Source organism: Chiloscyllium plagiosum, unplaced genomic scaffold, assembly GCF_037043375.1.
Source record: "Chiloscyllium plagiosum isolate Xiang-an unplaced genomic scaffold, Cpla_swu_hap1 HiC_scaffold_34, whole genome shotgun sequence".
Taxonomy (NCBI): domain Eukaryota; kingdom Metazoa; phylum Chordata; class Chondrichthyes; order Orectolobiformes; family Hemiscylliidae; genus Chiloscyllium; species Chiloscyllium plagiosum.
The window spans coordinates 17,837,726-17,864,599 of NW_028270172.1; the positions used below are offsets into that span (position 1 = coordinate 17,837,726).

The 26,874-nt window shown below is 42.0% G+C and overlaps 2 protein-coding genes across 3 annotated transcripts; both read right to left on the reverse strand.

Annotated features, from left to right (window-relative positions):
* Nucleotides 1-25,285, reverse strand: LOC122564483 (C-C chemokine receptor type 3-like). Of its 2 annotated transcripts, none has more exons than XM_087978528.1 (2): nucleotides 25,183-25,285; nucleotides 1-4,432 (listed from the first exon to the last, which is right to left on the reverse strand). In XM_087978528.1, exon 2 carries the CDS (start codon nucleotides 4,364-4,366, stop codon nucleotides 3,266-3,268), a length of 1,101 nt encoding a protein of 366 aa, XP_087834654.1. In that variant the 5' UTR covers nucleotides 4,367-4,432; nucleotides 25,183-25,285; the 3' UTR covers nucleotides 1-3,265. The 2 variants fall into 2 exon arrangements, with proteins under 2 accessions (XP_087834654.1, XP_043575370.2); XM_043719435.2 differs by lacking the exon at nucleotides 25,183-25,285 and adding an exon at nucleotides 11,826-11,937.
* Nucleotides 17,099-25,262, reverse strand: LOC122564485 (C-C chemokine receptor type 3-like). The gene is made up of 2 exons (XM_043719436.2): nucleotides 25,183-25,262; nucleotides 17,099-18,406 (listed from the first exon to the last, which is right to left on the reverse strand). Exon 2 carries the CDS (start codon nucleotides 18,367-18,369, stop codon nucleotides 17,272-17,274), a length of 1,098 nt encoding a protein of 365 aa, XP_043575371.2. The 5' UTR covers nucleotides 18,370-18,406; nucleotides 25,183-25,262; the 3' UTR covers nucleotides 17,099-17,271.
* Nucleotides 25,286-26,874: the final 1,589 nt, after the last annotated feature.

Sequence of the window (26,874 nt, forward strand, 5' to 3'; positions counted from 1 at the left end):
AGCCTTTACAAAGTCTTTCTCACTTCTCGCATTCCTTGAGTGATTTTCATTTCACATTATTGTCCACTTCTGAATCAATTTCCAGAAAATTATTTTATTACATTCCATTTTGCATATATGTCATTTAATAAAATGGTTTACATTGATGCAATAATTCCAGAGTACTTAGACAATAGAAGCAATGAGATATCTTAATGGTGCCAACATGTATCAGACTCATACCCAGTGTGTCCTTGACAATCCAGTGTAAAATGGAAATGAACTAGGTAACTTGTAATTGGTGTCTACTCAAAGCATGTTGTCACTTTTAACACCTTACAGCCTTTTATATTTTCAGGTATGCCTTTTGCTAAATTCATTTTTATACTCCATGTACTTTTCACACAAAGTTTGATATATTAAGTGGACATAATAAAAATTCAAGTTACAAAAATGTGTAAAACAAATCTGTCTGTTCTCACTTATTAGGAAGAGCATGCATTATGAGGATGCTATTGTCTGACTGACTTATTCAGATGGTGGGAGGTGGGGGGGGGTGGAGATGGGTGGGGGGGAAGGTGGGGGATTGGGATAGTCAGACCACCGCATTCTAGTGAGGATGGGATTTTCAGGCTGACCCATTATGTGGAGAGAGGGCTGATCCATTCTGATAATAGGGGGATTGCCAGGAGGACTCATTCTGAGAAGTGTGGGACAGTCAGACCAGCACATTCTGGTGAATGTGGGATTTAGTTTTTTCTAAAAAATATACTTCTTTCCAAAAAGAATGGAAAAAATAACAAAACATTTTTACTAAAAAAATTTCAATGAAATTCAGTTTGTCCCCATACTGAATATTCCAATCAATACAAATTATAATACTCTTAATATTTACAAAAATACATTACATGCTAATTACACAGCCCAAGCTCAGTTGGAAATTACCAGAAAGTTCATAGCCATTTTGTTTTCTCTACACATGTTCCAATTTAAGGTGTCTCAATATATTTTCAATACTCTTGATTCATAATGCATATTCTTTGGAAGGTACACCACGTTCTATAGTTTCAACTCCTCAGTATGCTCTGTCCGAAAGGCCATTGACAGCAATCGTTCCCCCTTGGACTGTTTCAGTATTTCAGGAGTTGCGAACGATGCTGAACAATCATTGGAACACATTGCCATTTCTGACCTTTTGATGGACGGAAGGTCATTGATGAAGCAGCTCTGCATTAACATCTCAGTGAAGGACCGGGGACTCAGCACAGAGCAATGAACTGGAGCATTCGGCAAAAATGTGGCAAGGCTCATTCTTCACAGCATCAGGGATAGTTTCAAGCATGATGTGGGGTGATACTTAACGTTTGCGTACTGATGGTCTACGTTTCAAACATAAACTCTTCAGAGCTTGTGCTCGAAACGTCGACTCTCCTGTTTGGATGCTGCCTTTTTTCCAGCTGTGTTTTTCCAGCACCACACTTTTGACTCTGATCTCCAGCACCTATAGTCCCCACTTTCTCCTACTAAGGGTCTATGCACAGCTTGATGCAGCTGCACACTAAACACTTTGGTCAGATGAACAAGGTACAGACTTACACAGTTAATGGTAGGGCCCTGAGGAGTATTGTTAAACAGAACGATCTGAAGGTTCAGGTGCATAATTCCTTGAAACCAGTATCACAGGTAGACAGGGTGGTGAAAAAGGCATTTGGCACACTTGCCTTCATGGCTCAGAGCATTGAGCATTGGCGTTGGGATGTCATATTATAGTTGTTTGTGCATTGGTGAGGCCACTTTTGGAGTACTGCATACAGTGCTGGTTGCTCTGCTATAAGAAGGGTATTATTAAATTGGAAAGGGCGCAGAAAAAAATTACAAGTTTGTTACCAGGACTGGAGGGTTTGGGTTATAGAGAGAGGCTGGATAGGCTGAGCCATTTTTCCCTGGAGCATGGGAGGCTGAGGGGTGAACTTACAGATTTTTATAAAATCATGAAGGGCACAGATAAGGTGAATAGCAAAGATCTTTTCCCTAGGGTAGGGGAGTTCAAAACTATAGGGCATATTTTTAAGGAGGAAGTTTTAAAAGGGAACTGAAGGACGACTTTTTTACATATGGCTGGTTCGTACTTGGAATGAACTGATAGAGGAAGTGGTAGAGGCGAGTATAGTTACAACATTTAAAAAGACCTGGTATATAAATAGGAAATATTTAGAGGGATGTGGGCCAAACACAGGAAAATGGGACTACTTTAGTTTAGGAAACCTGGTCAACATAGATTAGTTGGGACGAAGGGGCTATTTCCATGCTGTATGACTCTGACTAACGTGGCCAGCGGGATGAGGTTGAGGTCAATTCAGGGATTTATACATCATGTTGCTTTGGGCATGGTCCATCTTCAACCTCTGGATAAAGCAGAAAACAGATTGGGTGATAACTATGGTACAGAAGTGGGGAGCAAGCCAAAACTTCACCACATACAGCAACACGGAAAGTAGCGTACTGCTGATGAGCAGATTCTTACCCACAACAGCAAAGGAGCATCACTTCCGCCTGGCCAGCTTTTGTTTGACCACAGCTACTCATTCGTCCCATTTTTGGCTCACATCCCTGTCCCTTTGAAACAATTTCCCAGCACCTCCATGTAATCCCATGGAGATAAAAAGATGTGTTCGCCCAAATCTCAAAGAGCCTTGGTCTAATCTCAATTTGTGTAATTGGCAGGCTGACCCACTCTGGAGAGGTGGGGTCACCAGACTGACCCACTCTGGGGGAGGGGGGCTCATCAGACTGACCCATTGTGGGGAGAGTGGGGGTCATCAGACTGACCCATTGTGGGGAAGTGGGTGTCTTTGGATTGACCCATTCTGGGGAATGTGGAATTGTTGAAAGACCCTTTCTGGGGGAAGTAGGGATGTCAGATTCATCCATTACGGGGAGGGTGAGATTATCAGACTGCCTCATTGTGGAAAGTGGGGTGGGGGGTGTTGTCAGACTGACCCATTGTCGAGAGGGGAATGGGATTGTCAGACTAACTTATTCTGGAGAGGGTGAGATTGCTGGACTGATCCATTTTGGGGAATGGGGTTGACAGACTGACCCATTCTGAGGATGTGATTGTTGACACATTTCTGGGAAGGCCCAGAACAGATGAGCTCTGTCATGGTGAGTCTCCAACTTTGCCCCTTCGTATAGCGGATGGCTGAGAATGGGGCGGAAGGAGGCGCTGAGTATCCCACCCTCCCTCCAATGGATCATTTTGCTTCCAGACTTTGGGGCCTTCAGTTCAAGACCCAATTGAATGCAGGGGCATGTCGATGTCTGAGTAATTCCGGGAGTTGATGCGTTTGCTACTGTTGCCAGAGGTGGTACTGAGTTCTCTGCAAATTTTCAAACGGGGGAAACATTTACTCAAAAGCCTGATTAAATGGGTCCTGAATTTTGTCCCCACAAAAGCATAAAAGAAGGGATTGAGACTACAGTGGCAATAAGCCAGGTCCCGGGAAATGTACAAAGCATACTCCAGGCGGTTGTTCATCTCACAGGTTTTGAACGCCGGGACTTTCAATGTTACCAAAGAGAACAGGAAGATGACCACATTGTAAGGTGTCCAGCACACAAAGAACACCACCACAATCCACAAGATAAGTTTCACTGTCTTGTGCTTCTTCCTGGCTTTGCATCTAATGACAGTGTTGAGAATTCTCCAGTAACAGAACACAATAACAACAAACGGGATGAGGAAGAACAAGATATTTTGCAGATAACAGCCAAACAGCTCCCATATTTGAGCACTCTCAGGTGGATAGATACTAAAACAGTACAGTCCTTCCATCCGAAGATGTACATCAGAGTAGATCATCTCAGGGATTGTTGCCATGAAACTAATTCCCCAAACGACTATGCTGGCTGTCACGGCATAGGAGACCTTCCTGACTCTGAAAGCGTACAGAGAGTGAACCACTGCAAAGTATCGATCGATGGTCATCAGTGTCAGCAACATCATTCCACTGTAGTAGCCAATGAAGAAAATTGAAATCATGAGTTTGCACATGGCCTTGCCAAAGATCCATCCTCTCGTGTGATCCACAGCCCAGAAAGGGAGCGAGAAGGTGAAGAGTAAATTGGAGGTGACCAGATTCAGAATGAAGATGTCCGTCACAGTCCTCAGCCTCTCATATCTCACCAGGACCCACAAAACTAGGGCATTCCCAGCCAGGCTGATAATAAAGGCGAGGCTGAACAAAACTGGTGTGAACATGGCTCCAAATAGATTAATGTGAATGTTCTCACATAAGTGAACAAACTGCTGATAATCTGCTGTTGTGTTAGATTCATCATAATAATAATCGTAATAATCTGAATAATTTGAAAGAGACTGTTCCATGGTGTCTGTTCTGTGATCTTAACACAGAGGAAATTCTGGGTGTGGTGCAGTGGTTGGCACAATAAACTATGGAGAAAAAAAAATAAAGATTTATATGTAACACACTTTATTTTAAAGCAACACAACCAAGAATAAAGTTAAAGGTTAATTCATCATAGGGCCTTGTCTTGTTGTTAGCTTGAAGAGGTGCAGGGGTTGCACTAATGCAGGGCAAACCCCTCTGTTCTCCTCCGACTGAATGTTCTGGGAAAGCAGAAGTGAAAGCTGTGCCCATTAATTGTGGTCTAACTGGAAGATTGGCATTCACTGAAGTACCTTTTACATTTTGTCACATTTCCTCTCCTCAGCAAGAGCCAATCTATACACACCCAGTATTGACTTTGATGGAAAGACATCTGTAATGAGTGTTTGGTTGGCAACGATCTGTAAGAGGTGGTTTTACACTAGTGCAGAAGTTGAAGGTTTTGCACAATAACTGAACAAAGTCAATAATCCATAGAACATTGGGTTTTGTGTCAGAAAGTGCTGGATATAAAACTTGGTGTTTGGGGAGAAGAAAGTGAAGTGACATAACTCCCGGTTGTGATGTGTGATTAAGCCAGACCTATTCATTGAGTCACAGTGGGCAGCTTGCATTTGAACTGCCTGCTGTTGTGCATGATGGATGCCCTGTTCAGTGGCTGTACAGACCAGGAGGGGGAATGTCTTGGACTCTGTTTCTTAAAGGCAGCCACCCGCTTTTGAATGGGAGGCACACAGTGACTCCAGTGCGAATTGCACCTGAACTTACACATTGATGAAAAGCCAAACGTGTAAGTGAGCATGCACCAAGTCTGTCAGACACCACAACAGCAGCTCTGATCACAGAACTGTTATGGTACAGAAAGAGGACATTGGGCCCATTGTGTCTGCCATGGCTCTCTGTGTGAGCTTCATGCATTAGGAAAAGAGATGAGGACTTGAACAGTGAATATAGGGAATTAGGTTGGAAGCTAAAAAACAGGAAGAGCAGAGTTATAATCTCAGGATTGCTACTGGTGCCACGGGCTAGTGAGGCCAGGAACAGAAAACAAGTGCAGCTGAACACGTGGTTGTAGGATTGGTGAGGAGGGAGAGCTTCATATTTGTGAATCATTGAGATACCTTCTGGAAAAGGTGGGTTCTGTACAAGGAGGACGGGTTGCACCTGAGCTGGAGGGTCATCAATATCCTGGACGGGAGGTTTGCTAGAGTACTTTGGGAGGGTTTAAACTAGACTGGTAGGGGGTCGGGAAATGGAGCTACGGATCAGAGGATGGGATAGCTGGTGAACAGGCAAATGTAGCGTGCAAGAGTCTGTGAGGAGGGCTAGTCACTTGATAGAGCAAAGTTGCAGTCAGTGTGAAAGGTTGAAGTGTGTCTATTTTAATGCAAAAAGTGTCAGGGATAAAGGCAATGAACTTAGAGCATGGATCAGTACTTGAAGCTACGATGTTGTGGCCATTACAGAGACTTGGATGTTACAGGGGCTGGAAGAGTTATTGGATGTTCAAGGATTTAGATGTTTCAAAAGGAAAGACGAGGGAGGTAAAAAGAGGTGCAGGAGTGGCGTTGCTAATCAGGGATAATGTAACAGCTGCAGAAAGGAAGGTCATCGAGGAGGGTTTATCTGCTGAGTTAGCATGGGTAGAAGTCAGAAACAGGAAAGGAGCAGTCACTTTATTGGGAGTTTTCTACAGACCCCCCAACAGCACTGAAACACAGAGGAGCAGATTGGGAGGCAAGTTTTGGAAAGATGTAGAAGTAACAGGGTTGTTGTCATGGGTGACTTTAACTTACTTAACATTGATTTGAACCTCCTTAGTTAAAATAGTTTGGATGGAGCAGATTTTGTCAGGTGTGTCCACGAAGGATTCCTGACTCAATATGTCGATTGGTCAACTAGACCGGAGGCCATATTTGATTTGGTGCTTGGCAACGAACCAGGTCAGGTGTTAGATCTCAGGGGGCAGCATTTCGGTGATAGTGATCACAACTCCCTGATCTTTACTATATACACAGAGAAGGATACGAGCAGATGGTATGGGAAAGTATTTAATTGGGGAAGGTAGGGGAGGTCCTTAATGGATACTTTGCATCGGTATTCACTGGTGAGAGGGACCTTGTCGTTTGTGAGGACAGCATGAAACAGACTGATGTGATTGAACAGGTTGATGTTAAGAAGGAGCTGGAAATTTTGAAAAACGTGATGATAGATACATTGTCTGGGCCAAATGAGATATATCCTAGATTTCTATGGGAAGTGAAGGAAGAGATTGCTGACCATTTAGTGATGATTTTTGCATCATCACTGTCCATTAGATTAGTACCAGGTGATTGGAGAGTGGCAAATGTTTTCCCTATAACTGTGAGACCTGAACTCAACTCAGTATTCCAGAAGAGACCTCACTAATGTCCTGTACAACATGGCTTCCCATTGCCTATGCTCAAAGGACTGAGAAATGAAAATAAGTGTGCTAAGCACCTTGCCTATATATGATACAAGTTTCAAAGAATTATGTATTTGAGCACCTGGGTCCCTCTGTTCTACAACAATAACCAAGGCCATATCATTAATTGTATAAGCCCTACCCTTGTTTGTTGTACCAAAATGCAATATCTCACATTTATTCAGGTTGAACTCCATCAGCCATTTTTTAGCCCATTGACCCATTTGATCAAGATCCCTTTGTAATCTTAGAAAACCTTCTATACTGTCTACTATGCCACCAATTTTGGTGTCGCTCACAAACTTACTAACCTTCAATATTCGCATCCAAATCTTTTATGTAAATGGAAAACAAAAGTGGACCCAGAACCATTCCCTGTGGAACACTGGTGACAGGCCTCCAGTCAGAAAAACAACCTTCCACCACCACTCTCTGTCTCCTGCCATTAAGCCAATTATGCATCCAACTCGCAAGCTCACCCTGAATCCCATGTGACCAAACTATACTAATAGGTCCACCATGTGGAACATTATAGAAGGCTTTATGAAAGTCCAAGTTAATAGTGTCTACAGCTCTGCACTTATCAATCTTTTGCTAATTTTTTCAGTTAGTTACACCTAAATACCTCAAAAAAGGAGCAGCTGTTACAGCCAGAAATTTTTCCTGTCCTACATCTTGGATTACCCAGAATCCCTCAAAGGTAGAAGACAGAGGGTGGTGGTGGAGGATTGTTTTTCAGACTGGAGGCCTGTGACCAGTGGACTGCCACAAGGACCAATGCTGGGTCCAGTACATTTTGTCATTTACATCAATGATTTGGATGCGAGCATAAGAGGTACAGTTAGTAAGTTTGCAATGACACCAAAATTGGAGGTGTAGTGGACAGCGAAGAGGGTTACCTCAGATTACAACAGGATCTGGACCAGATGGGCCAATGGGCTGAGAAGTGGCAGATGGAGTTTAATTCAGATAAATGCAAGGTGCTGCATTTTGGGAAAGCAAACCTTAGCAGGACTTTCCGCTTAATGGTAAGGTCCTAGGGAGTGTTGCTGAACAAAGAGACCTTGGAGTGCAGGTTCATAGCTCCTTGAAAGTGGAGTCGCAGGTAGAAAGGATAGTGAAGGCGGCGTTTGGTATGCTTTCCTTTATTGGTCACAGGAATTGGGAGGTCATGTTGCGGCTGTACAGGACATTGACTAGGCCACTGTTGAAATATTGTGTGCAATTCTGGTCTCCTTCCTATCAGAAAGATGTTGTGAAACTTGAAAGGGTTCAGAAAAGATTTACAAGGATGTTGCCAGGGTTGGAGGATTTGAGCTATAGGGAGAGGCCTAACAGGCTGGGTCTGTTTTCCCTGGAGCGTCAGAGGCTAAGGAGTGACCTTATAGAGGTTTACAAAATCATGAGGGGCATGGATAGGATAAACAGACAAAGTCTTTTCCCTGGGGTCGGGGAGTCCAGAACTAGAGGGCATAGGTTTAGGGTGAGAGGGGAAAGATATAAAAGAGACCCAAGGGGCAATGTTTTCACACAGAGGGTGGTACGTGTATGGAATGAGCTACCAGAGGAAGTGGTGGAGGCTGGTACAATTACAACATTTAAAAGGCCTCTGGGTGAGTACATGAATAGGAAGGGTTTGGAGGGGTATGGGCCAAGTGCTGGCAGGTGACAATAGACAATAGGTGTGACTAGATTGGGTTGGGATATCTGGTCGGCATGGACGGGTTGGACCGAAGGGTCTGTTTCCATGCTGCACATCTCCATGACTCTATGACTCTAGTTGAAGTACATCCTTTATCTGCAGGAAGGGAGGAGGCTCTTGTACAGATGATCGTAGATAAATGTAACTATTGCAGAATATGATTCAACACATTATCATAAAATGTAGATGAAAGATTTGCTAAAACAGATGAAAAGATTCTAATGTGAAAAATAGAAAGAGCTTTCTCAGATTTGTTTATTGGTAAGATGAAAGTGGCAGTGGGTTTGAATATTTCTGCTGAGTGTAACTGTCAGGCTGCTTGGTGCAATTTCCAGCTGAAAATTCAAAAATATTTACAGACCAAAGCTAGACTTTTAACACTCTTCAAACATTAAAGTTTAGGATGGTTGCTTTAATGCTTTAGTTATTACATCATGATAATTATTTTGCACTTATCAATTTTCTCCAATAAGAAGTTCCTCTCCTGAGAAAGTTAATGCCTTAATTGTTCTCCAGTACCTTGACTGGCTGGACATTATTCATGTATAAACTTTGAAAATGGATTTTGTTAGAATTTATCATTGTACAGGTCTTTTATCCAGAACTGTAAATACATGGGCTCTGCGCTGATGGCTGTGAATTAACCTTCATCATTGACTCTTTATTCTAGTAGGAAAAAGTGAGGACTGAATATGTTGGAGATCAGAGTCAAAAAGTGTAGCTCTGGGAAAGGCATTCATCCCTGATGATGAGCTTATGCTTGAAACATCGACTCTCCTGCTCCTCGGAAGCTGCCTGACCAGCTGTGCTTTTCCAGCACCACACTTTTTGACTCTTTATTCTACTGACAGCCTACAAACTCTTGCCCCAGTTGAGGTCATTAATTGATTGCTTAAAGGCCACTTCACACCTGGCTTCAATTCTGAGGGAAGCCTATTCAGGCCTTTGCTGTGATAGGGAGTGGTATCTCCCTCACTGGATTATCTCCCCTCATTGTGGGTTGAAGTGTGGAGGAGCTCAATGATGTGGGTTTTGCTTAGACTTTAATGGATGGCCATCGAAAGAGAGAATGGGGCATATTTAGAGGAGAGTTGACTGACTCGATTGAGATCCACCCCCTACTAGGGCAGAAAGCCCAACTCAGAGAGCTGCTGGCCCATCAGATCAGGCAGTTGTTCTTCTGGAGTCCTAGTAACACGACGTTGAGTAGTGGCCACTTCTGAGACTACAAGCGTCTGGAGCCCCCATCCAACAACATTCTGGAGGCCATTTGCCAGAGTTAGATTAAAAAGCTCTGGCTGGTGGGTAAGGAGGGCAGTGGGAGTGCTGATGGCGGGTACACACCCTTACTTTCTGGAAAGGAGTCAGACGCACTGCCCCTGACCTCCTCCAAAATGAAGCAGGGTGGGAAGTGGCCCTTTGTGCATTCAATTCATGGTCACTTAAAGACCGCAATCAGGGGAAGGATGGGGGAGATTGCCAGAAGAAGAACAGACTGATAGTGAAGCTGCATTTTGCAGACGACAGCTCAGAAACAGAGATTGTGCAGGGGGTCTGGAGCAAGAGCAAAGTGCCCAACCACTGATTCCCATAGTATGTCTGAAGAACCTCCTGCTGTTTTAAGATCAGGTATGTACCTCCTTGTCTCCACCTTGAACATCAAGGTTACTAGAACAGTGCCAGAGAGTGCAGAGACGGAGATTGTGCTGATTTAGACACCTGGATAGACGGGGGTTCCTCCTATTAGAATTAGGATTTGCTTTATTGTCACAAGTACCCAAATGAGTAGAGTGAACAGTTTACAAGTCGTCACATATGGCACTATCTTGGGCAAAAGGTATCTAGGTACAGAATCTTCAGTGCAAGTTCTTTGGGAACAAAATCAGAAAAATAAAGAAATAAAAAGTCCAACATCACAGATCGTAGGAACAAAGTAGAAAATAGAGATATAGAAAGTTCAGGACAACAGTCCTTCTAACCCAGTCCCAATATGGAAAAATGCCAAAAGAACCACATCAGAGGACAAAGAACAGACATAGGTGCTAGCTGAATTCAGACTGGTGCCATGCACTCCCTCTAGTGCTGAGGACTCTGACAGCACTTTGGTGAGTCGGATGACAAAAAGAGGCTGAGAGGCAAACATCACAAATTACTGAGCTGACAGCCAAAAAGCTTGCCCAAAATGCCAAGGCGTATGATAAGTTGGATTTAACTGTGTTTGATTTTATTAATATAGTTTTTATTCAATTAGTCGAAAGGACTCTCATCGCTTAATGTTAGTATAAAGTTATATTTATGTCCTTGTATTTTATTCATGAATTTTAACTTCCAGCTCAGTAGCTCCTTAGTCTATCAGATAATAAGTGTTAAAGGAAGAATACATAATTTAATTTCTAATCTTACCTTAATTTGCCATATGCCTTTTTCCCTTCTGCACTTATATTCCTTTCAGGACCTGTTAAACCTTTTGTAGCTGTATCTCCCTCTGTATCTGTATCCTTTTATGTCGCTATATCCTCCTCCATCCATGCATCCTGCCCTGCCCCTATATTTCCCTCGGTGCCTGTGCCCTCCTGTGTACTTATATTTCTCCTCTGTACATGTATTCTTCCTCTATCTGTATCCCCCTCTACACCTGTATCTTCCTGCATACCTGTATCTTCCTGCATACCTGTACCTTCCTGCATGCCTGTATCTTCCTGCATGCCTGTATCTTCCTGCATACCTGTACCTTCCTGCATGCCTGTATCTTCCTGCATGCCTGTATCTTCCTGCATGCCTGTACCCTCCTGCATGCCTGTATCTTTCTGCGTGGCTGTATCTTCCTGTATGCCTTTATCTTCCTTAGGACTTGTACCTTCTCCCACTCTTGTATCTCTGTCTGTATCCTGCTCTGTACCTGTATTTCTCCTCAGTACCTGTATTTCCCCTCCATAATTGGTGTTCCTCCTCTATACTTGAATCTTTCTCTGCGCAACACTTCACTCTGTTGCCAGCTCTCTCTCTCGACTTTTGCAGATAAAAATCCTGACATATTGTTTTGATCTAAACCAGTTTCAAACAGTCAATCATTCACACAGCCACACACCATTTAAACGACGCTCAAGAGTAGGGTTGGGAAGGGGTGGGGTTTGGGGTGGGCTAATTTCAGCTTGAAATAGCCGTCTCTGGAATCATCTGGATAGAGACTGCAACAGAATGTGCTGTGAACAGACTAATCTGGCAGGTAACAGGGAGGAGACAACGATCATCAAGTTAGAACCAATAAATGGTAAATTTAAAGACTGACCTCAGAAGATTCTTCTTAGTACAGAATGTTGATAGATAAACAAGTATGAGCTGATCGGTTCCCTCATCTGCAAGGGTTATGATCTATCGAGAGTTCTCCAGAACTGAAAGAATGCATTTCAAAGGCAGTTAGTTGTCAGCTTGTTCAGATATGAGTCATTCTGAACAACGTCATCACTGCATTCTATGTCATTCCTCTTTCGTTTGTGTCAAATGAAGAAGTCTTTTTTAAAATGTATATTGGTGTTGCTGCCTGCGACAGCATTTATTGCCAGGCCCTGGTTGGGTGAGCTGCCTGGTCGAACCACTGCAGTCCACATGCTATATGTAGACCCACAAGGCCGTTAGGGAGTATGTTCCGGGATTTTGATCCAGAGACAATGAAGGAACACTGATGCATTTCCAAGTCAGAATGATGAGTAGCTTGGAGGAGAAATTGCAGTGGTATTCCCATTTTTATCCTGACCTCGCCCTTCTAGGTGGTAGTGGTTTTGGATTAGAAGGTGTTGTCTAAGGATCTTTGGTGAATTTCTGCAGTGCATCTCGTGCAATATAGTGAATAAACTTCAGTGATGGAGGGAGTGGATGGTTGTGGATGTGCTTCTGGTCAGGCGTGCTGCTATGTCCTGGATGGTGCCAGGCTTCTTAAATGTTGTTGGAGCTGCATTCATCCCAGCAAATTGGAGCATGCCATTACACTCCTGACGTGTACCTAGTAAATGATGGACAGGATTCAGTAGTAACTCGCTGCAAGATTCCTACCCCCAGATCTGCTCTTGAAGCCACTGTGTTTATGTGATGAGCTTAGTTCAATGTATTGTCAATGGTAACACCTAGGATGTTGAAGCAGGGGATAAAGTAATAACACCATTAAATATCAAGGGGCATTGATTTGATTGCCTCCGATTGGAGATGGCCATTGCCTGGCCTTTGTGTGGCATGAGTGTGATATGTCACTTATCAGCCCAAATCTGGATATCGTCCAAGCCTTGTTACGTTTGAACATGGACTGCTTCAGTATCTGAAGAGTCTCAAGTGATGCTGAATATTGTGCAATCATTGACAGACACCCCGACTTTCTGACCTCATGTTAGAGGAAAGGACATTTATGAAGTAGGTTGGGCCTAGGACATTACCCTGATGAATTCCTGCAGAGATGATCAAGACCCTGACCTCCATAACCACAACTATCTTCCCATGTTTTCCTCTGATGTCAAGGGCTGTCACTCTCACCTCAACTCTGGAATTCTGCTCTTTTGCCCATATTTGAACCAAGGCTGTAATGAGGTCAGGAGCTGAGTGGCCCTGCCAGAACCCAAACTGGGCATCACTGAGCAGGTTATTGCTGAGCAGGTGCTGCTTGAATGCATTATTGATGACACCTCTCATAACTTTCCTGATGATTGAGAGTAGACTAATGGGAGGTAATTAGATTGGATTTATCCTTTTTGTGTAGAGGACATAGCTAGGTAATTTTCTACATTATCGGGTAGATGCCAGTGTTGTGTATTGTACTGAAACAGACAGCTATGGGTGCCACAAGTTCTGGAACATAAGTCTTCAGCATTATTGCAAGAATATTGTCAGAATCCATAGACCTTGCACTATCCAGCGCCTCTAACCATTTCTTGATATCACGTAGAGTGAATCTATTTAGCTGAAAGCTTGTATCTGTGATGCAGGGTCCCAGTGGAAGAGCCAAGATGGATCATCCACCCTTGATGATCTAAAAACCTGTGAGAGGACTTCAACAGCAGATAGATGGAGGTGGAAGTGGAGGCAGAGACAAATAACCTTCCAGAGGTGGTGGGGAGCAGTCTGCTGGAGAATGTGGAGATAGAGCACAGATCAGTGATGGGGGAGCACAGCACATCAGTACAAAAGATAAGGGTGAAGCAGTCACAGTAATCTTCATGCTGTCTTCTTTGTTGACTTGGTGCCAAGCTTAAATTCATTACCTTCTTATGAAGCACCAAGGGATATTTTCTTATGCTATGATTTTGTGTCAAGGTATATTTATCATTATTATTGTTGCTGTTGATGAGATAATGTAAAAGTAATTCAACACATAAGAAGTAATGTTATGATGTGTTGATGTATAAGATAAGGAACAATTTGATGAAGTTGAGAAAACACACAACTGTTAAGATAATGTCCAGCTTGATGGGCTATCTGATAACTGAGATAGTGATAAGTTAATGGTATAGTGCATTGTTGAATAATGAAAATAATTAGAACACAAATAGGAATTTTAATGAGACAATATACAGCTGAATGAAAAATACAGTTAGTACAATAATGATTGGCTCAATCAAATATCATGAGATAATATGCAATGAGTTAGCTAACAATTTAAGAGTTTATGATAATTAATAACGTCTTTTACCAACAAATTAACATGAAACTGTACAGTTGTTCAGATAATGAACAATTAATGAGACAATAAATGGTTAACAAAATGTTGTATAGTTCAGAAAATATCGCTGAATGATATAGCATCTAAGTAAAGTGACAAGAGTAGATTAATCTGCAGTTTAATGACATAAAGTGCATTTTAATATGAGCAATGAGATAACAATGTAGCACTGCTCAAGCATAGTACCAAAGCATCACTTCAAATTATCTTCTAAAGTCTCTAGTTTGGGGTTGAAACCATTCTGACACCCTTTGAACCTATGTGTAAAAACAGTGCTAAGTGAGATTACCATAGCCTTTAAAATGCTACCTCCTCAACCTGCAGGATAATAAGGTTTATAATTATGGGTTAAGATTCAAAAAGGCCTATTAAACCAGTGTGCTACAAACAATAAAGATAATTGAACAATAGTAATTTTTAGTAATTAATAGTAATAAGTAATCTTATGCTGTTGTGAAAAATCTAATTTGTTTGAATTCAGTGGGGATGTTTGCAAAGGTGGATTCTGCTGTTCGTGGACTCAGTTAGTTCTGACCCTAACTCTGTGTCAGATTATAGGATGTGAAAGTCAATGAACTCCAAAAGCTTCTGTCAGGCTAGGTGGAAAAATGCAAGGTGTAAGACTGTTTAAAATGAAGTGGGGGAGCGAGTGTTGGACTGGGGTGGACAAAGTTAAAAATCACACAACACCAGGTTATAGTCCTACAAGTTTATTTGGAAGCACTAGCTTTTGGAGTGTTGCTCCTTCAACAGGTGGTTGTGAAGCATAAGCCCATAAGACACAGAATGAATAGCAAAAGATTACAGTGTCATACAACTGAAATGATATATTGAACAAACCTGGATTGCTCTTCCATCTTTCACCTTTTAGAATGGGTTGCAGGTTTCAGCTCATTAATATGTAAGTCCCAGAGCTTCTTTTAAGTCACATTAACTTAACTATGAGTTATTCTCACAGTTTACAGGGTTTGATTGGACCTACCCCACGTAAAAGGTTGGATGTGACTTGAGCATCATACTCAAATGAAGACAAGTGGTTTAGGTGTGGTTCTGTATATTTACTCACTGTGGAATTGAAGGCTTCCTGACTTATCTAACCAAGCATTTGCTTACGATTACATATGCAAACAACATCAAAATCTAGCTTGGAGAACAAGCACAGCATTGTTACACCCCTTAATCATGTTCTTATGGATGGATTGGGAGGAAAGCTAATCTAGTACCTACATTCAAAGAGGACAGCACATCAGAACCAGAGAATCAGAAGCCCAGTAGGTTAACCTCAGTTACTGGGACATTGTTCAAAGGGACGACTAGAGATGCACGGTATGATACTCTGGTTATGTTATTAAAGAACCGCAACATGGCATTTGGTAAACAAAACCATTTCTCACCAACCAGTTAATTTTCTAAGCAAGTAACTAAGTTGATGGATAAAGATAACTTGACTATGTTTAATCTTTCAGGAGGTGTTTGACAGGACTCAAAGTTTAAGTCCTGTGAATGGAGAAAGGTAGACCTTGGTTGGATATGGAATTGTTTGAGTTTTTGTAAGTAGTCCGCTGTTACAAATGGATGTGGTTTAGTGTATAGACCAGGTATTAGCAGAGTCCCAGGTGTTTAAAATCCTGCTCTTGATGATATATAATGATAATTCAGACAGCTCCCTCAGTACTACAGTGAAGAATCAATCCAGATCATGCATTCAAGATTTTAGAATGGAGCTGGGACCCTTATCACCTCAACTGGAGGCCAGAGTGTTACACTTTTAACTCATTCATGGATTGTGAGTGTCATCTTTAAGGCCAACCTTGTTGGTCATCCCTAATTACCATTGAGGAATGGGTGGATTGCTGTCTTCTTGAACCATTACAGTCCGTATGGCAAAGGCTACTACCTTAGGGTTAATCCTGGACATAATAAAAGCTTTCCCAAACGTGAAACTTATTATTTGTAGCAGAATGAGGGTCGCTGGACTCAAAATGTTTGCTCTTAACTCTCTTTTCCTCTCTACAGGTGTTGCCAGGCATGCTGAGTTTCTCCAGCAAATTCTGTTTTTGTTCCAAATTTGGTAACTGTCAGCGTGAGTATATCTCACTCTGGAAAGGGCTTACTTGGTTGCATGTCTCACTGTAAAGGATTTGAATGGAATGACCTTGAATTGTGAATGGTTAGTATGAGTCATTCTCACAGCTTACAGGGTTTGATTGGACCTACCCCACGTAAAAGGCTGGATTCAGCTTGTGTTCTTCACTCTCTTCGTGTTGTCATTGGGAGCCCCATTCACTCTTGGCCTTGATTGTAAACTCTAGAATTTCCTCCCATTCCCCTCTGGGTTTCTTGTCCTCACTCCTACTTTAAGATGCTTCTTAAAACCCACCTCTTTGATCAAGCCTTTGGTAACCTATCTTGATATTTGCTGACTTGATTTGATGTTAAATTATAATTAATAGTCATGATTTGGAGGTGCTGGTGTTGGACTGGGGTGTACAAAGTTAAAAATGAAGGAGCAGTGCTCTGAAAACTAGTGCTTCCAAATAAGCCTGTGTTTATTTGGTGTTGTATGATTTTTAAAAATGATTAGTAGTGTACTTGCAAAATGCCTCAAACTTTGAAGATGCTTTATAAATGCATGCTGCCTTGTGAATGGTGCTGGATATATTCATGTTGCCCTGGTTGCTACTGTATGTTGTATTGGTTAGATTGGAATTAATCCACACTAGCTGAGAGTGTAGTGCTGGAAAAGCACAGCAGGTCAGGCAGCATCCGAGGAGCTGGAGAATTGATGTTTCTGGCATAAATCTTTCCCCAGGAATTCTGGCTCTATGCCTGAAACATCGATTCTCCTGCTCCTCAGATGCTGCCTGACCTGCTGTGTTTTTCCAGCACCACACTCTCGACTCTGCTCTCCAGCATCTGCAGTGCTCACTTTCTCCTAGTTAATCCACACCGTAAATGAATTGTTTGGATTTATCAATGGGCGCAAACAATTGAAATCTCTTGTTTCAATTTGCACTGGCCTATGAACAAGTTAAAGATATGTGTTAAATGTGGAAGAAGCATTGGAATAGTCAGTTGAACTGCTCAGATAATGGCTTCTGCGTCTGTGTCTCGGTGGCTTATGGATCCCCATCTGAGGAAAATACTTCCTGAGGATCAAAGTTAAATGGTTTCTGAACTTTGTCCCCACAAAAGCATAAAAGAAGGGGTTGAGACAACAGTGGCAATAAGCCAGGTCCCGGGAAATGTAAAACATGTAAGTCAAGTGGATGTTCATCTCACAGGTTTCGAACGCCGGGACTTTCAATGTTACCAAAGAGAACAGGAGGATGACCACATTGTAAGGTGTCCAGCACACAAAGAACACCACCACAATCCACAAGATAAGTTTCACTGTCTTGTGTTTCTTCTTGGCTTTGCATCTAATGACAGTGTTGAGAATTCTCCAATAACAGAACACAATAACAACAAAGGGGATGAAGAAGAACAAGATATTTTGCAGATAATAGCCCAACAGTTCCAATATTTGAGCACTCTCAGGTGGATAGTCACTGATACAGTACAGCCTGTTCTCCTCATGACCCACAATATCAGAGAAGATCATCTCAGGGACTGTTGCTGCCATACTAATTCCCCAAACGACTGAGCTGGCTGCTATGGCATAGGAGACCTTCCTGATTCTGACAGCAGGCAGAGGATGGACTACAATAAAATATCGATCGATGGTCATCAGTGTCAGCAACATGATCCCACTGTAGTAGCCAATGAAGAAAATTGAACTCATGATTTTGCACATGGCCTTGCCAAAGATCCATCCTCTCGTGTGATCCACAGCCCAGAAAGGGAGCGAGAAGGTGAAGAGTAAATCGGAGGTGATCAGATTCAGAATGAAGATATCCGTCACAGTCCTCAGCCTCTCATATCTCACCAGGACCCACAAAACTAGGGCATTCCCAGCCAGGCTGATAATAAAGGTGAGGCTGAACAAAACTGGTGTCAGTATGGCTCCAAATGCATTGGGTTCATGATTCTCACATAAGTAAATTAATGCCGAATCATTTCCATAATCGTCATAGTAGCCATGATATTCATAGAAGTCAGTCTGGATTTTAGGTTCTGCTGTTGACATAGCTGGACTTTTCAAGCACAGCTTTGTGTGATCGTTCCTGGATGAGAATGGAAAACAAGTCTGTTTGTGGAATTTTGTTTTCAATATCTGGAGCCCGAAGAAAAGAGTTATGTCCTACTAGCAGTTTTGACTGAATCACAGCTTCTTCAGCCTTCCTGGTTTTCCTTTGACCAGTTTTAGTTTCCCATCTGCACACAACCCCTGATTTCTGGGAATTATAATTCTAAGTATGTTCAAAATAACTTCCCTTCAGAAATGTTGAAACTGCTGAAACCCTATAACGTGAGACTTGCAAATTTTTTATTTTACACTTACTATGCAAAATGTATCCTTCCACTGGTGGGATCAGGAAATGAACCATATTTCTATCAACAAGTTAAAAAATGGATAGATAAGTTTTAGATAAACATCGCTTTTTAAATGAAAAATACAAAAGGAAACAATTTATAGTTTTATTTATCTTAAATCAATGGTGTTCAATGTTTGGGGTGACAAAACAATGGCACCATAACCTCCTTGTAATCAGGTCATTACAGCAGAAAATAAGCAGTCATCTTTATACTATAGACCATATGCCTGCATCTTTATCTTGCTTAAAATGTTTTTACAAGCCACAGAAATTGAACCATACTTGCAGAATATATATTTCCTATCTTTTGGAGGTGCAGGTGTTGGACTGGGGTATACAAAGTTAAAACTCACACAACGCCAGGTTATGGTCCAACAGGTTTACTTGGAAGTACTAGCTTTCGGAGCGCTGCTCTTTCATCAGGTGTTGTGCCACTTCATGAAGGAGCAGTGCTCCAAAAGCTAGTGCTTCCAAATAAACCTGTTGGACTACAACCTGATATTGTGTGATTTTTAGCTTTCTTTCCTATCTGCTCTTACAACTGTCAAATACGATTGCTTCTGAAGTACTTAGTGACACTAACTGGAGATTATCCTTTCCACAAAGTATTTTTAAAATACTTGCCAAGTACCTTCACTTAACTTCCCTTCTTCCTATGTTATACTAACCCTTTACAAATACCTTTTTTTCAATCACAGTAAATACTTCCCCATCTGTCAGAGTTTACTAAGTTCCTTTGAAAGTTCATAAAGAAATATTTCCAAATATCCTCCTTTTAAAAGTGATTTGAAATAGCATATTCTGGTCTTGGCTAATACTTCATTTCTAAAATATAAATGCAAGCCTTGATCAAGAGCTTCCAATCTAAAACATTTTGTGAGTCAAATGCTAATTTATTTGTTAACTGTGCCTTCTTGAGCATGTGTAAACATTTAGTTAGGATTCCTCCATTCCAGAATACATAGAAATCCTTTCCAAGTGCCTTGTTCATCTAATGTACACAATTAAATACATATATAAACTTTAGCTTACTCCTAATATTGTAAAGTACATAGACAGAATCCACCAAGGATGGCATGATGGTTCAGTTGTTAGTATTGCTGCCTCACAGCACTAGGGACCCAGGCTCGATTCCACCCTCGGGTGACTGACTGTGTACAGTTAGCACATTCTCGCTGTGTCTTTGCGGATTTTCTCTGGGTACTCCGGTTTCCTCCCTCAATCCAAAGATGTGCAGGCTATGTAGATTAGCTGTGGGAAATGTAGGGATAGGATAGGGGGCTGGTTGCTCTTTGGAGGGTCAGGCTGAAGGAGTGAATGGCCATTCCACACTGTAGAGGTTTCTATGAACTGGCATTTCTCTAAATCACACACATACCTGGTACAATTGGCCAGTTGGCTTGCTTTATAAAATGCATGAACACACCTCACCATATTCCATCCTTTCTGAATGAGTATAGAGGCAATACCTGAACATTCCCTTCTAAAGAACATGTGCAAACATCAAACATGTTCCCCTCTAGCATGGTGCCTCAAAATATTTAAACTATCATACTTCCTAAAGGATAGATATAATGAAATATTGTATACATTTAACTCAGTGCATTTCTTTTGAAATACATAAGTAACTCCTTACAGGTATCATCCAACACAAGATGCATCTACAACCATTAACAAGTACTTTTCCTCTAAGATCTCTATGTACATCTTCTTAACTATCTACCAGTTATAAGGATAGAAGAAATCGGAAGAAGAGGTGGCCTTTTGGACCCATATGACTCACCCATTCTATAAGGTAGAGGAGGCAGCATTGAACTGGGGTGGACAAATTTAAAAAACATAAAACACCAGGTTATAATCGAACAGGTTATTGGAAGCACTAGCTTTTGGAGCATTGCTCCTTCATCAGGTAGCTGTGGAGCAGGACCATATACACAGAATTTAGAGCAAGTGATTTGATTAGCCTTCCTCCCAATCCATCCATAAGAACATGATCAAGGGGTGTAACGGTGCTGGTGCTTGTGCTCTGAGGTAGATTTCGGTGTCATTTGCATATGTAATCGTAAGCAAATACTTGGTTAGATGAGTTGACATAAATCAGGAAGCCTCCAATTCCACAACAAGTAAACATACAAAACCACACCTAAACTAATTGCTTTCATTTGATAACGGTGTCCAACAATTAATGTGACTTAAAAGAAGTTCTGGGATTTACATATGAATGAACCGGAACCTGCAACCCAATCCAAAAGGTGAAAGACTTAACAGCAATCTAGGTTTGTTCAATATATCATTTCAGTTGTATGACACTGTAATCTTTTGCTATAAATTCTATGTCTTATGGGCTTATTCGCCACAACCACCTGAGCAGCGCACCGAAATCTAGTGCTTCCAATTAAACCTGTTGGATTATAACCTGGTGTTGTGTGATTTTTAACTTGTCCATTCTATAAGAGCATGCTGATCTGCCCCAGACTGCAACTCTTCCTTTATGTCAGATCCTCATAGACCTCAACTCCCTGATTTTTCAAAAATCAATCCAACTCATTTTCAAATACTTTCAATGATCTAGCTTCCACAAGGCTCTATCTGGGACAGAGAATTTCAGACATTCACTATCATCATAGAGTCCTAGGGGTTCAGGTACATGAGGTTTTGAAGTTTGCATCACATAGAGATAGTTAAGGAACCATTTAGCATGTTTACCTTTATTTCTCAGAGCTTTGAGTAAAGGAGTTAAGATGTCACATTGAGGTTGTACAAAACGTTGGTCAGGCCTTTTCTGAAGTACTATGTCAATTTTGGTTGCCCTGTTGTAGGAGTAATATTATTAAGCTGGAGAGAGTTCAGAAGAGATTTACCATGATATTGCCAGGAATGGAGGGTTTGAGTTATAGAGTGAGGTTGGTTAGGCTGAGACATTTTTCACTGGAGCATAGGAAGTTGAGGGGTGACCTTATAGAGGTTTATACAATCATGTGGGGTATAGATAAGCTGAATGGCAGAGGTCTTTTCCCTAGGGTGGGGATTTCAAGACAAGGGGGCAGAATTAGGGTGAGAAGAGAGAGATTTTAAAAAGACAACAGGGGAAACATTTTACACAGAGAGTGGTTTGTGTGGGGAATGAACACCCAAAAGAAAAGGTGGATGCAGGAACAGTTGCAACATTTGGATAAGTACATGCATAGGAAAGGTTTGGAGGGATATAGGCCAAGTGCAGGCAGTGGGGACCAGTTTAATTTGGGAACTATGGTTGGTGAGGACTATTTGAACTGAAGGTCCTTGACATTTCAGGTTTAAATGAGTGTCCCTTTACTCTGTGATTATATCCCCTAGCTTGAAGCTCTTTCACTAGTGGAAATAACTCCTCAACCAAGGACCTGAGATTTTTTTTAGATTAGATTCCCTACAGTGTGGAAACAGGTCCTTCAGCCCAAAACGTCCACACTAACTCTCTGAAGAGTAACCCACCCAGACCCATTTCCCTCTGACTAATGCACCTAGCATGGCCAATTCACCTAACCTGCACATCTTTGAGTTCAACTCTATCCTGAGGTGACTGTCTGTGTGGAGTTTGCACATTCTCCCTGTGTCTGCGTGGCCTTCCTCTGGGTATTCTGGTTTCTTCTGACAAATTAAAGATGTGCAGGTTAAATGGATGGGACATGCTAAATTGCACCCGTAGTGTCTGGGATGTGCAGCCTAGGTGGGTTAGCCCTGGGAAATGCAGAGTTACAGGGGCAGGGTAGGGGTGTGGGTTTGGGTGGGATGTTCATCAGAGGGTCAGCATGGACTTGATGGGCTGAATGGTAAAAAGGTAAAACTCCCACAGCTACCTGCATTACACCTCTTCCCACTCTATCTCTTGCAAAAATGCTATCCCGTATTCCCAATTCCTCCGCCTCCGCCGTATCTGCTCCCAGGAGGACCAGTTCCACCACAGAACACACCAGATGGCCTCCTTCTTTAGAGACCCCAATTTCCCTTCCCACGTGGTTAAAGGTGCCCTCCAATGCATCTTGTCCACATCCCGCACCTCCGCCCTCAGACCCCACCCCTCCAGCCGTAACAAGGACAGAACGCCCCTGGTGCTCACCTTCCACCCTACAAACCTCCGCATAAACCAAATCATCCGCCGACATTTCTGCCACCTCCAAAAAGACCCCACCACCAGGGATATATTTCCCTCCCCACCCCTTTCCACCTTCCGCAAAGACCGTTCCCTCCGTGACTACCTGGTCAGGTCCACGCCCCCCTACGACCCACCCTCACATCCTGGAACTTTCCCCTGCCACCGCAAGAACTGTAAAACCTGTGCCCACACCTCCTCCCTCACCTCTATCCAAGGCCCTAAAGGAGCCTTCCAAATCCATCAAAACTTTACCTGCACATCCACTAATATCATTTATTGTATCCGTTGCTCCCGATGCGGTCTCCTCTACATCGGGGAGACTGGGCACCTCCTAGCAGAGCACTTTAGGGAACATCTCCGAGACACCCGCACCAATCAACCAAACCGCCCCGTGGCCCAACATTTCAACTCCCCCTCCCACTCTGCCGAGGACATGGAGGTCCTGGGCCTCCTTCACCACCGCTCCCTCACCACCAGATGCCTCGGAACACTTCAACCCCAGCGCATCAATGTGGACTTCAACAGCTTCCTCATTTCCCCTTCCCCCACCTCATCCTAGTTTCAAACTTCCAGTCCCCTTGACTTGTCCGGACTTGTCCGACCTGCCTAGCTCCTTTTCCACCTATCCACTCCACCCTCTCCTCCCTGACCTATCACCTTCATCTCCTCCCCCACTCACCCATTGTACTCTATGCTACTCTCTCCCCACCCCCACCCTCCTCTAGCTTATCTCTCCACGCTTCAGGCTCTCTGCCTTTATTCCTGATGAAGGGCTTTTGCCCGAAACGTTGATTTTGCTGAAGCTCCTCGATGCTGCCTGAATTGCTGTGCTCTTCCAGCACCATTGATCCAGAATTGATGGGCTGAATGGCCTGTTTCCACACTGTAGGGATTCTATGAACACCTTAGAATCCTGCAGTTTCAACAAATGCGCCCCTCATTCTTTTAAACTCTAATGAGTAATGGCTCAACTTGATTAGCTGTCATTCATAAGTCAATTTCTTCACCTCAAGAATCAGCCTCATGAATGTCTTTTGAACAGCCTCCAATTCCCGGACACTTTTTCTTATCACAGGGAAACTAAATGGTATAGATTACTTCTGCTGTGTCCTTACTAACACCCTGAATGTTGTAACAATGCTTCCTTCTTTTTAAACTCACTCTAAAATTGTAAAAATTACATTTAAATTCGTATGCACCTGCGTGCAACCTTTGTGTCTCATGCACAAGCACACCCAGATCCCTTCGCACTGCACTCTCTTGGAGTCTCCCTTCATTTTAAATAATACCTTTCCTACCAAAGCACATGACTTCACACTTTCCTACATTTAACTCCATCTGTCAGATCCTTGACCACTCCGGCCTTATAGATTCCTCAGTCCTCATCAGAACATGTCCCCTCATCTATTTTTTTCTATCATCGGCAAATTTGGATACATTATACACTGCCCCTCTTTCAAGTTATTAATATAGATCATAAATAATTGAGGCATGAGAATCAATCCTTGTTGCACTCCACTAGTTATGCCTTTCCAACCTGAGAAAGATCCAAAAATCTCAACTCTTGTCTTCTGTGTGTTAACCAATCCTCAATCCACACTAATACATTTGCCCCAATATTGTGACCTTCTATCTTGAAAAATAACCTTTAATGTAACACCTTATCAAGGGCATTCTTGAAATTATTATAACATGTACATATCTACTTTGTTATGTGTTCTCACTTCCAAAGTCCATTGACAAACCTTGAAAATTATCTTCCCTTCTGATGCACTTGCATAAACCCTGCAATAATCCCCTATTTTAAAGAACCATTACAAACAGGATGACATTATCTTCCCTTCTAAATTATGTCTAGGAATCATTTTAAATGCCCTCTCAACTAATGCACACATAAACCCCTCCCCAAGTACTTTGTTTCATAAAATATATGGAAAACCTTGTCAGGTTCCTTCTATCATGAAGTAAATGAGCACATTTTTTAAGAATCTGAAAACATGGTTAATATATTGTCCCTCCCTCTAAAATCCTTGTACATATCTAAGCCTGGAGAGTCTTTTTCTCCTATAGTACATGCATAACTTGTGCAAAAACTATCTTTTTCAAAATACACAGACAAAAGTGTTGAAGATAGTCACTTCCTGTCAGATTCTTTACTTTAAGTATGCACATACAACTGACAGCAAATACCTCCTCTTGTACATTACATCTACAGCCCTGAATGATAGCCTTCTTCTAATTTAACACTTGTCCAATACATCATCTTCATAAATAGCAATGAAACCATATTAAATATAGCAATTTCTAAATTACATATGGTCAAATACCTTACCTCTTAAAACACAAACATTTTCAAGTATCTCTTCTTCTAGTCAGTGCACTTTCAATGTGAAACTTGCAAAGCATTCATTTTTCTTAGCTCAGCAAGATACAGCCCATCATCATAGAATGAGGAAATGACTAAAAGCTGGACAATTGTTAAAGAACAACCTTTGGTTTTCAGGCTGATGAGTTAAAAGAAATTCGAAATGGAAACATTTCCCTGCTTAATTTACGTATAAAGATAATTTACTCCAATGCTTATGTTAAACACTCCCAACTCAAATGTGCTACGGCATCTTCCTTACCTCATAAAATGAATTCATAAGATTGCAGTCAAGACTCCCACATAAACACTGTTAGAAAATTCCATCACCCATCTTATGCAGAAAGTGTTGCCATGACTTCCAGGTAGTAAAAACAGTTGGAGAAATTAAAATCAAATTTACAACATAAATCATAACGGTGAATAAAAATATTGTTTAAAATAGGGTGATAGGCAACACATTTATCATGTCAGGCCACCCCTCCAGATATTTTTTTAATCAACCTGTCCCGAGATGTTACTCTGAGTCATCTCTGGAGCTGATGAGTCTTGTAGCTGGGCTGCCTAGCCCAGGAGTAGAGATACTATCCTCAGGCCATCCCTCTATGAGTGCTCTCCACTATACCTCCACTTGTTACTTATTAGCGGTTTCTAATTGATATTGTTCACATTGATGAAATAGAACCATTTGGAGTCCCTATGTCAGCCATCTTGGTATTTGTGCTGTCTGCTTGTGGGTCCAATGCAATGTTTGCATCCGTTTCTGGGCTTGGCAAAATGTATGTCAGGTGGCCATTTTTGTATCAAGTTGGAGCAGATGTCAAAGTTGTGCTCCCTGTATCTTTACTAGGGGTCAGGTGGTGCTTCTGTCATTCATCTCCAGTAATTTGTGATTGGTTTCCATGACAACTGCTTTTTTGCCAGCCGGTCAGTTTGGAATCTTGCGATCCCAAATAGCAAAGCAGGCGTTTCACACTCCAGCTTGGAGGAATGTGCTTGAGATAAGCTTTCGGATCTGAAAGCTATCGGTTTGCCATCTCACGTGATGAACACCCATAGCCTTTTCTCAAAAGCATCAACTTTCAGGATTGCCCTCTGCTTTGGCTCATAGGACTGCAGGATACCGGTTTCTGCATTTTTTGAGAAGCTCGAACATATGTGGGTGGTCCTCCTGCCATACATATGTTGCATTTTATTTTTGTTTTTGTAGAATTACATTTTATTTTGCTCAAACACTGCATGAATCCATGTAAAACGCTGTAAAACTATACAGAGGATTTGTCAGTCTGACATAGCATTGGGATACAGACAGACTTCATTCACACCCATTGTTTAAAAAGCTGAGCTAACTTGAGAATGATGTGGAGATGCCGGTAGTGGACTGGGGTGCACAAAGTTAAAAATCACACATCACCAGGTTGTAGTCCAACAGGTTTAATTGGAAGCAATAGCTTTCTGAGTGCTGCTTCGGCCACAACCACCTGATGAAGGAGCAGTGCTCCAAAAGCTAGTGCTTCCAATTAAACATGTTGGACTACAACCTGGTGTTGTGTGATTTTTAACTTGAGACTGTAATTTAAAAGAAGCTCTGGGATTTACATATCAAAGAACAGAAACCAGCATATCTCATTATAAAAGATGAAAGTTTTAATCCAAGAC